The sequence below is a fragment of the Orycteropus afer genome, unplaced genomic scaffold (genome assembly GCF_000298275.1).
Source record: "Orycteropus afer afer isolate SDZICR_OR568_19922 unplaced genomic scaffold, OryAfe1.0 scaffold00384, whole genome shotgun sequence".
Classification (NCBI taxonomy): domain Eukaryota; kingdom Metazoa; phylum Chordata; class Mammalia; order Tubulidentata; family Orycteropodidae; genus Orycteropus; species Orycteropus afer.
The window spans coordinates 1,079,667-1,091,474 of record NW_006921971.1 but is presented as its reverse complement, the minus strand read 5'-3'; the positions used below and the strand labels follow the sequence as shown (position 1 = coordinate 1,091,474).

General features: G+C 53.6%; 1 protein-coding gene across 1 annotated transcript in view; it reads right to left on the bottom strand.

The window, feature by feature from the left end:
• The window catches only part of LOC103207646 (spermatogenesis- and oogenesis-specific basic helix-loop-helix-containing protein 2-like), a 137,454-nt gene extending 126,137 nt beyond the window's left edge, over positions 1–11,317 (bottom strand). The window contains exons 1-2 of the mRNA XM_007953293.1: positions 11,235–11,317; positions 7,638–7,717 (exon numbers count right to left, since the gene is read on the bottom strand). Coding sequence (XP_007951484.1) covers positions 7,638–7,717; positions 11,235–11,317 — 163 coding nt within the window. The remainder of the gene's footprint in view (positions 1–7,637; positions 7,718–11,234) is intronic.
• Between the last annotated feature and the right edge of the window lie 491 nt (positions 11,318–11,808).

Here is an 11,808-nt window from a genome sequence, read left to right as displayed (position 1 = left end):
AGTGGAACTGCACCACAGGGTCTCCAAGGCTGTCAGTCTTCACAGAAGCAAAGCCCAAACCACACCCACTGCCGTGGAGTTGATTCTGACCCACAGCGCCCCTAGAGGACAGAGTGGAACTGCACCACAGGGTTTACATAGTCTGTATAGAAGTAGATCACCAAGTTTTTCTCCTGTGGAGCCACTGGGTGGGTTCAAACTGCAAACCTCTTGGTTAGTAGTTGAGTGCTTAATCATTGTGCCACCAGGGCTCCTCCTACCTACCCTTAACCTGTTCTAATCACACCACATTGCCTGAGCTGACCTGAGGATGCACTACTGTTAGGATAATTTACTATGAAGAGGGACACAGAGAGACGGGGGATCTGCCTGACAGGAATCTTAAGAGGCAGGAAGTACCTGAGCCCACCTGTGATGACAGAAGGCAGTGGGATGGGGATAACAAGTGTTAAACAGTAGCACTGATTCATTCCACTATGTCCCTAACCCTGGACAGATCAACTAGGCATCATTAAACTAAAAAATTCACTGCCAAAGACTCGATTCCAATTCACAGCAACCCTCTTTGGGTTTCTGAGGCAGTAAATCTTTATGGAAGTAGACTGCCCAGTTATCCTTCCACGGGTGGCTGGTGGGTTTGAACCACCAACATTTCAGTTAGCAGTCAAATGCCTTAGGCAGGGCACCACCACATCTACTCATTATTAACCACACATCAATCAAAAGATAAGGAGCCCTGGGGGCGCAACGGGTAAGCACTCAGCTGCCAACCAATAGGCTGGGGGTTTGAACCTACCCACTGGCTTATGGGAGAAAGACTTGGTGATCTGTTTCCATGAAGACTGACAGCCTAGGAGACCCTGTCAACAACACAACAATGAAAAGATGATGGCTTGCAACTGTGTAAAATAAAGAGCATATAACTCAGCAAAATCTGCAGCCATCACAGTTTTACGTGGCTAATGTTGACGCCAACATGCTGGAATTTCTGATTTCTTAGCCAGTAGATCGAAGTCCACAAAACTTGAGTGTAATAAAATTGTCTCAAAACAGCATCAGCTCCCATACATCTGGTCAACTTCCTAATTATCAACCAGTTTCTTTTTCTAAAACGGACCACTCTGAGTTCTACTGTCCTCGCCACACCGTAGTAACCAAAGGTCCAGAAAATACTGAGGTCCGTGGTTTTTGCTTAGCTCTTTGTCTCTAAAATACAGAGACATTCAAATTATGTTTTCAGCTGGGAACCAGCTGGGCCGTGTTGGTGGTCAGAAGTTCAGAACCAGCTGAAACCACATGTAGCGGAGACGCAGGGCCGGCTTTAGGCCTCCCGCATGAACTGTCATTGGGTGCTCGCGCAGGTTCTGACATGGTGACCCCACCCAACAGCGCAGAATGGCCCCGTAGGGTTTGCTGGGCTGTGATCTCCATGGAAAAGATCAGCAGGTCTTTCTCCTGCACAGCCACTCGGGGACGCGGGCTTCCAAACTGCTGGTCATTCTGGCAGGGACACATGAACGGAAAGAGCCAGTGCCCGCTGCCCATCAGCAGGTCAAGTGGGGCGAAAAGACACACGGCGGAGCGTGTCAGAAAGTTCTCAGAGGTGGAGAGACACGCAGCCTGCAAGGGGCGGAGAGGTGGCTGGGTAGGCGGTGGAGAGATGAGAGGGTCATGACTGTGACCCAAGCTGCGGAGGGGACGTGGGAGCAGCACCAGGTCACAGCACGACCAGAGACCCACTGCGTCGGATGACAGCGGCGGGACGCCCAGAGCCCCTCTGGTCACGTCTCCTTTCTCCTCACTGCTCAGGTGATCCATCAGGGAAGAGCCCAGGGTAGGATCCGGGAGTTGGCATCCGTGCTCGCCTCCTACTCCTTCAGCACTGAGATTGTGGGCAAGTGCTGCCTTGTCTGGGTGTCGTTTCTTAGTCTGTCCAACAAGGATGACCAAAGCCCCTCCCTTACAGGGTTTATGGGGGATTCAGTTCCCAGGGGCCTGTGAAACGCTGACAGAGGGCTGGCACGCGGACAGCGCCACCTGGTGTCAGCGACTGTAGTCACGTTTACCATTGTCACAGGCGGTGTCACCCAGGTCAGCTGCCATCATGTTCATCATCACCACAGGTACACGGACAGCGCCACCCAGTGTTAACTGCTGTCACGATCATCACTGTCACCATATGCTCATGGACAGCGCCACCTGGTGTCAGCTGCTGTGGTCACATTTACCACTGTCATAGGCAGTGTCACCCAGGGTCAGCTGCTGTCATGTTCATCATCACCACAGGCATACGGGCAGCGCCACCCAGTGTTAACTGCTGTCACGGTCATCATTGTTACCATATGCTCACAGACAGCGCCACCTGGTGTCAGCGACTGTAGTCACGTTTACCATTGTCACAGGCGGTGTCACCCAGGTCAGCTGCCATCATGTTCATCATCACCACAGGTACACGGACAGCGCCACCCAGTGTTAACTGCTGTCACGATCATCACTGTCACCATATGCTCATGGACAGCGCCACCTGGTGTCAGCTGCTGTGGTCACATTTACCACTGTCATAGGCAGTGTCACCCAGGGTCAGCTGCTGTCATGTTCATCATCACCACAGGCATACGGGCAGCGCCACCCAGTGTTAACTGCTGTCACGGTCATCATTGTTACCATATGCTCACAGACAGCGCCACTTGGTGTCAGCGGCTGTAGTCACGTTTACCATTGTCACAGGTGGTGTCACCCAGTGTCAGCTGCTGTCATGTTCATCACCATGGGCACACAGACAGCGCCACCCAGTGTTAACTGCTATCACGACCATCGTTGTCATTATGGCCACATGGACAGTGAGTGCCACCAGGTGTCAGCTGTTGTCATATTCATCATCAACGTCACAAGCACACGGACAGTGCCACCCGGTGTCAGCTGTTGTCACGTTCATCATCATCATCATGGGCACAAAGACAGCGCCACCTGGAGTCAGCTGCTGTGGTCGTGCACATCTTCATCACGAGGACCGAGGCCCTACACTGCTTTCCACAAGAATGACACTGAGCTAACCTTCCACCTGATGCATAAAAGTGCCTGTGTCCCCACTTACAAAGCTGCACTGCTCCGGCACATGACAACCTGCATCATTCCTCGGCTCAGGCTCCTCTGCTCCAAGAGACGCCAGAGACCCTCCCGCCTCACGAGGGGTTTCTCCACGTCCTGCTCACTTGCATCTCTCGGGAACCGGAGGTTTCCCACCTGCACTGCAGGAGACGGTGGGTAAGGACAGCACTTCCTGTGGTGCATCCTCTTCACCCCCACACTGCCCTCTGACTTCCCACATGGGTCATTTGTCCCCTCAAACAGAGGGGAGCGACTTTTTCTGAAGTCAAAGCTGCAGCCTATCTCCTGAAGGCTCTCTTCCCTCTTACACTGGGGCAGGCCTTCTTTCCCAGAAGTAGCTGTGTTCATCTCCAGCTCTCTTCATAACTTTAAATATTTAACTCTACAACCTTAGGAGCTCTGGTGGCGTAGTGCCTAAGGCACTTGACTACTAACCAGAAGGCTGGCAGTTCAAACCCATCAGCCACTCCTCGGAAGGAAGATGGGACAATCTACTTCTGTAGTGATACTGCCTCAGAAACCCAAGGAGTCGTCGCTATGAGTTGGGTCTGACTCGACGGCACATAACAACAACAACAACATAACCTTAGGTAGTTAGACTGGGTTCTCTAGAGAAACAAAACCAGTAAAGCTTATATATATGTATTAGAGAGAAATTTATCTTAGGAAAATGGCTCACACACTTATAGAAGCTGTGAGTCTAAAGTTCCTGGATCAAACGTCAAGCTGGAGGCTTTTCCACCTCCAGCTGGAGTCTGTTCCCGACTCTTGCAGCCGCAGGGGATGAGGAGCTCAAGGCTGGCAGGCAGTACACCAGCTGTTGACTCCAAAAAATGATGAATCCCAGATCTCCACGCCGAATGGTGGTTTATGCTCATGGACAGTTGTAGGCAGCACAACAGAATCCCGATCCACAGAAGAGTGTCTCTTTTCCCAAGATGTCCATAGTTATGCTGGAAGCAGGCCACACCCCTAGGGAAATTCCCTTTCAACAGACTGACCACTCAAAACGAAATCATCTGATCCCATCATGGGAATAACATCATCACAACAGCTTAAACCACACAGAATTGTGGTCCAGCCAAGTTAACACACAGCTCCAACTATCACAGGTACCAAGCGAGGAATGAAATGATTCTTTTTTTTCTAAATGTTACACCCATTTTTAAAACAGGACTCACTAAGTAACTCGTCACTCTTCTTTTCACTCCTGATGACACGAAGCCCACGGAAAGGCCTCAGTGACCGGCTGCTCGGGGCCGGCTGCCTGTCCCCGTGGGGAGCAGTCAAGCTGAAGCTGCCTAGGGCTGGGGGGACGAGAGCAGCTGCCCTGCCATTGTCTAACGCTCTCCCGTTGCAGTGTGTGGGGTAAGTGACTTCTAGCATCTACTCCTTGTTAAGTCTCATAAATGAAATAGGTCTCCCTCTCCTCTTCTGTTTTATTTTCACAGGTAACTAAAGAAACAGCTAAAAAGACTGGCTTAATTATTTACCAGTGACCTCGCCCTGAACTGCCCAGGATTCGATTCCCACAGGCCCCACTACATCACAACACGGTTTCCATGAGCTACAACTTGTTTGTACAGCTATGTGTTCCTCATGTCCACACTGTGTTCTGTGAAATGGCATGACGTAATTTAGACGCTGTGTGAACATCACATTGGAAGCTCATGGGAGCTGGCTTCCAGTCCTCCTCCTCACCACTGCTGCTGCTGGAGCCGGTGATGGAGGGTGGAGGCATGGGCACCAGGAGAGCAGCAGCCGAGAGCCCGGGGATGGGAGTGAAGTGAAAGGAACGAGTCGGGAGGGAACACAGGAGCGTGCCCGGCCCGGCCTGCTGTGCCCCTGCCTGAGCAGCAGGAACAGCCCGGACCCTGCACTCCCCGTTGCCTGTCTGCCACGCAGCCCGAGAGCCCACACCCGGAGCCATGTCCTCTGCTCACCTGCCTCTATCCCACCATGGTCCAGTGGGTTTGGGGTCTTTAAAACCACAAGGGGGAAATAATAAACAAAACAAGAGCTGGCTTTCCATTAAAAAAGTAATCCTTATGGGACCACGGACAAATATGCATCAGATGTCTGGACAGGCATTAAGCATAGCTGTGTTCCACTCTGTTCTACTGGTTCCTCCTCAGTTTTAATGAAAACTCTTAACTGAGCTTGGAGGTTTAAACCCATGAGCTGTTCCACGGGAGGAAGACGTAGCACTACGTTCCTATAAAGACTGACAGCCCTGGAGACCCTGTGGTGCACTTCCACTCTGTCCTCTAGGGACGCTGTGGGTCAGAATGGACTCCACGGCAGTGGGTGTGGTTTGGGCTTTGCTTCTGTGAAGACTGACAGCCTTGGAGACCCTGTGGTGCAGTTCCACTCTGTCCTCTAGGGGCGCTGTGGGTCAGAATGGACTCCATGGCAGTGGGTGTGGTTTGGGCTTTGCTTCTGTGAAGACTGACAGCCTTGGAGACCCTGTGGTGCAGTTCCACTCTGTCCTCTAGGGGCGCTGTGGGTCAGAATGGACTCTATGGCAGTGGGTGTGGTTTGGGCTTTGCTTCTGTGAAGACTGACAGCCTTGGAGACCCAGTGGGGCTGTCGCCGAGTCTGAATTGAGGTGACAGCACACACAGTGGTCTTAGTGCCACCAGACCCTGGGACGTGACGTTGGCCCTGGGACAGGACGTTGACAAGCCATTTAAACCCCTGCATCTCACTTTTCGGTAGTGATGGATGATAATAACCTGTCACGGGACAGTGCCTGACCCTGGTTCACAGTGAGCCAGGGGGACCTGAGTCGTCCTTGCTTTGGGCTTCCATCATGGCCCCTTAAGCAGAGAACTTTCTCCCACCCTGGCACGCCCTCTTTTACCTCCATGTTAGCTCAGTCTCGCGCAGAGCTGTTGATAACATGATTTGCTGGGCTGTTTCACGTGTGAGCACAGCCGCTGCAGTTAGCCTACATGTATCTGTGAGCACACCCTCTGTTTTGTCAGTCATGAGGCAGACAAGGAAGTTCCAGACTGTTCTGCCAGGGCAACCACCTGGTCCGTGTACTCATTCTGCTCCAGGATGGACAGGGAGACACAGGAAGTGATGTGAGCACTGGGACAAAGCAGGGGCCATAACAGCCCACTGGCTGCGTACAAACAGAAGCATGTGACCTCTCCTATCACTGTGACTGCTTGTGTTCACGGCTCCCCTAAGACAGGAAGAAAAAGGTATAGAGGAAGTGGGCTCAGAGTCCACATCACAACCCCTGAACGCAGCCTGTCCTGCAGCACTTGGCTCAGATGTTGATCCCAAGGAAGCTGCTCTGATGCCCTCACCCGAGCTGGGTCGTCCCCTCGTCCTGACGCCCTCACCCCAGGTGGGTCGCGTCGTGCCCCCCATACACCCTCCCCCCAGCCGTGAGCCGTCTCCCTGTCCTGACGCCCTCCCCCCAGCCGTGAGCCGTCTCCCTGTCCTGCTCCCCCTCACCCCGGCTGTGAGCCGTCCCCGTCCTGATGCCCTCATCCCAGGCATGTGCCGTCAATCCCTCCCCTGTCCTGATGCCTTCATTCCAGCTGTGTGCTGTCACCATCCTAATGCCCAGACCCCAGCTGTGAGCCGTCACCCTGTCCTGAGGCCCCACTCCGGCTGTGTGGCGTGCCCCCCATCCTGACTCCTTCTCTCCAGCTCTGTGCCATGCCCCTTCCTGACATCCTCATCTTGGCTGCGGGCCACCCCTTTGGCCAGACTCCCTACCCCCAGCAGGGCCACCTCCTATTTATGGTGTCAACTGTCATTCTCCATTAGTCACAGATTTTAAAAGACAGAGGTGCGTGTGTGCATGTGCACATGCATGTGTGTGCATGAATGTGGTGTGTATTCAACCTCCCACAAACATTCTTCCCATACAAACAGCCAAAACTCCAAACCCACAGGTGAAGCTCTGAGTGCAGATGCGGTGTCACAGACACCGTGGGACCCCTGATTCTGTAGGAAGGAAGGAACACGCGGCTGCTGGGTAACAAAGCTTTGCTGAGTGTGGATGCCTCGAACACGGAAGACAGGAGCAGTTACAGAGAAGCAGGCTTGACGTTTGGAAATGGCCGTTTCAAAGCAGCTGGAAGTCATCGTTAATGGTCCCAGAGAGCAGTAAGGAACCCTCAGCACCACTGCTCAGCGGCACGCGCTCTCCTGAACTGCGGGTGGCTCAGCACATGGACACGGCCCACACGACACACATGCCTGTGACTCACACACGGACCTTCACCGTCGTTCCGTCACGTCTGTGACTCACAAACGTACCTCCACCATCGTTCCATCACATCTGTGACTCACACACGTACCTTCGCCGTCGGCAAGGAGTCTGGCCTCCAGCTCCGTCATCTCTGTGACTCACGCACGGACACTCACCATCGTTCCATCACATCTGTGACTCGCACACGTACCCTCACAATTGTTCCATCACGTCTGGGACTCGCACACATACCCTCACTGTCAGCACGGAGTCTGGCCCCCAGCACCGTCACACCTGTGACTCACACACGTACCTTCACTGTCGGCACAGAGTCTGGCCTCCAGTTCCGTTATCTTGTGCTTCACTTCAAGCATGGAGAGCTGCACGATATCCCTGCCATTAAAGATGCTCCCTGTTAGTTACGATTGCAGTCAAAATATGCAAGGAGACACATACAGTAACCATCTCTCCCACTTCACACGTGCCACGTGTGGGAGGTACGTTTGGGGATCAAGAAGTGGGCAAAGGCGGGCTCACGATCCCAGTGCCGGGGGTCCCGGTCCCAGTAAGCACCCAGTATCACAGGAGAGGAAGACGCCCCCAGGTGCCACTGCACAGGGTTCACTCTACCTTCACCATGACCTCCAGGACCGTGGAGACCTGGTTTCTCACCCCCCAGCAAAGCTGCTGCTGTGTGCTGGAGTGGATTCTGACTCACTGCGCCCCCACAGGACAGGACACAACTGCACCAGAGGGTGTCCAAGGCTGTATCTTTATAACGTAGGAAGCATCAAAGAACACGGAAGGAATACACAGCACTGTGCCAAAAAAGTAGTCGACGTCCAGCTGCTTCCAGAGGTGGCATATGATCAAGAACTGATCATTCTGAAGGAGGAAGTCCTGGCTGCACTGAAGCATCTGGCAAAGAACAAGGCTCCAGGAAGTGACAGAATACTAACTGCAGTGTTTCAACAAACAGACGCAGTGCTGCAAGCACTCACTCACTTATGCCAAGAAATCTGGAAGGCAGCTACCTGTCCAGCCGACTGGAAGAGATCAGACTTGTGCCCCATTCCAAAGAAAGGTGAGCCCACAGAATGTGGAATTTGATATTGTTGATAGCGGTGTCATTAATGTCACACGCAAGTAAAATCTTGCTGAAGTTAATTCAAAGATGGTTGCAGCAGTATATTGACAGGGAACTTCTAGAAATGCAAGCTGGATTCACAAGAGGACATGGAACAAGAGATATCATTGCTAATGTCAGATGTACCTTGGCCGAAAGCAAAGAATACCAGAACGATGTTTACTTGTGTTTTATTAACTATGCAAAGGTGTTCAACTGTGTGGATCATAACTATGTATAATATTGGGAAAAATGGGAATTCCAGAACATTTAATTGCACTCATGAGGAACTTGTACATAGACCAGAAGGCTGTTGTTTGAACAGAACAAGGGGATACTACATGGTTTAAAATCAAGAAAGGTGTGTGCCAGGATAGATGGGCTGTGTATGCACACGGAGACAGCTCGGGGGGCAGGAATGCATGGGAGGGAAGGAGACAGGGAAGAGGTGGCTACGGGGAGGAAGTGAGAGGGGAGCTGTTGCATTGTGGGAAACTGCAGTTCATGTCATGAGACAAAGTATACATGACCTGCTGTATGGAAGACGAATTTGCTCTGTTAACTTTCACCCAAATCACAATTAAAAAAAAAAAAAAAAAAGTATGCTGCAGAATTGTATCCTTTCCCCACACTTATTCAATCTATATGTTGAGCAAACCATCTGAGAAACTGGACCACATGAAGAAAACATGGCATCAGGATTGGAGGAAGACTCATTAACAGTCTGCAATACAAAGACATCACAAGCTTACTTGCTGAAAGTGAACATGACTTGAAGCACTTATTGATGAAGATCAAAGACTCCAGCCTTCAGTATGGCTCACACCTCAACATAAAGAAAACAAAAGTCCTCACAACCGGACCAATAAGCAACAGCATAATAAACGGAGAAATTACTGATGCTGTCAAGGATTTCACTTTACTTGGATCCACAATCTGCGCCCATGGAAGCAGCAGTCAAGAAAACAAATGATGTACCGCATTGCCCAGTCTGCTGCAAAAGACCTCCCAAAAGTGGTAAGGAGCAGAGACATCACTTGGAGGACGAAGGTGCGCCTGCCCCAAGACATGGTGTTTTCAATCGCCTCATATACATGCACACTCTGGAAAAGGAGCAAGGAAGACCTGAAAAGAACTGAAGTCTCTGAGTTACAGTGTTGGTGAACAATACTGGCTATACCATGGACGGCCAGAAGTACAAACACATCTGTCCTGGAAGAAGTGCCGCCGGAATGCTCCTTAGAGTGAGGATGGGGAGATTTCACCTCACATGCTTTGGTCATATGAAGGGCCCAGGCCTTGGAGAAGGCCGTCATACTTGGTGAAGTAGAAGGTCAGCCGCATAGGGGAAGGCCCTCAACAGGACGGACTGACACAGTGGCTGCAACGATGGGCTCAGCACAGCAGGGGTTGTGAGGCTGGCACGGGACCAGGCAGTGTTTCCTTCTGTTGTCCTTGGAGTCACTCTGAGTTGGGGACAACTTGACAGCACCTAACAGCAGCAACACAGCTCTGACCCTGCACAGCCCCAGGGAACACACACAACCCGCCTGTTCTCAGGAACGCTAGGCAAGGACGATGCAGTGGCTGGAGCTACAATACAGGAAAACACAGGATGTTACGGGGTCCCAGAGAAGCCAGAAGTTCACCGCCTTGTGTGTTTAAAAACCAGACGGGACGGGCCCCGTTCTCACAAACGACCACTGTTTCTGAAGGGCTTCTACAGGCGTGAAAGAAAAGCGGAGCTGAGCAAAACCTTTGGTAGTTTACCCAGAAAGCCTGCCCTGGGTGGGCCGTCAAAACCAAGCACACACTGTAGCCTCACGGTGACGGAAACTGACTGGGTCCCAAAGGCAGAACATCCTCCTTCCAAGCCTTTGCAGTCATGACACCAAATTAAATAATGAATCAGAGGGAGGCCCGTGGTGGTACCAGGGGTGAACGTGGCCGCTCCTCCAACTGCGGGAGGCTGAGCCCACTCAGGGACACCCGGCAGAAAGGCCTGGCCACCTGCTCACAGACAGCAGCCTTGGCAAACCCTCTGGGGCACAGCTACTGACACACAGGTCACTGGGACTCGCACTCCACTGGAGGGAACAGGGAGACCCCTTCCTGCGGTCGCTCCATCTCCGTCCCGGCGGTAACGCAGGTGCAGCGGCCATGAACAGCAGGCACCCACAGCTCCATGGAGAAGAAGGGGGAAGGCCCTGAGGGGACCTGAACTGGGGTGCAGACCCGACACCAGGGGTATGGACCGGCTGTGGAAGGTGGGCTGAGGTCGGGGTGCACACCAGACTCCGGGGGGCGGGCTTGGCTCGGTGTGTGGACTGGACACCGCGTGTGGGCCGAAGTCGGGGTGTAGATTGAAGTCAGAGTGCAGACTAGACTGAGTGTGCAGAACGGATCAGGGTTTGGACCAAACCAGACTGGGCTCGGGGTATGAAACGAACTTGGGGGGATGTGGACTGAAATCGGGGTGTGGACCAGACTTGGGGTGTGTGGACCTCATGTGGGGTGAAGCTGAGGTGTGCCCTGAAGTTGGGGTGTGAATTGAAGTCTGGATGAGGACCGGATTCGGGATGTGGAATGGACTCAGAATGTGGGCTCGGGGTGTGGACCGGACGCGGACCATGGACCGGACTCGGGGTGCATACTGGACACGGGGTATGGACCAGACGTGGAGTGTGCGCCGGACGCGGGCTGTGGGCCGGACGCAGGGCGCGGCCCGGACGCGCGGTGCCGACCGGCCCGGGGGGACCTGCGCCCTCGCGCGCTCACACTCACTTCAAGTGGATTTCCTCCAGAAGCTCCAGTCTGAGGCGGTCGGTGCTCACGCCCTCGTAGTTGTCGCCTCGCCCTTCGCACATCGTGGAGTCTGCGACGCCCGGCGCCTGCCCCTCAGCTCACCTCAGCCCGGACGGGACCGCAGGAACCGGTGGTCAATGCGAAAGACGCGCGGAGGCCGACTGCGCCGCTTGCGCCCGGCGCCACGCTGACGTCAGGCCCCGCGGGGACGTCATAGACGTGCCGGGGCGAGGGAGCGGGAGCGGCTTGGCGACAGCTGGGAGAGGCGGGTGTCACTCTGCGGTCGACCCTGCAGGAAGCAGCTCGTCCCCCGGGGCCCTTCACACGCCCCTTTTCCCGCTTGGTGGGGGAGACAGGCCGCCGGGTAAACCCACCCCCTCTTTCACTGCCTCCCCGTTGCCCTTGGCTGCTGTCTGATAACACTGACCTGCGGGACCTGGGGCGTGGCCGCCCCCATGTGTGCTGTACTAGTCGCCCACAGTGGAGGAATGCTGGGAGCGGTGGGGACGCCCTGGTTAGGAGCTCAGCTGGGAACCTTAAGGTTGCCCGTTTG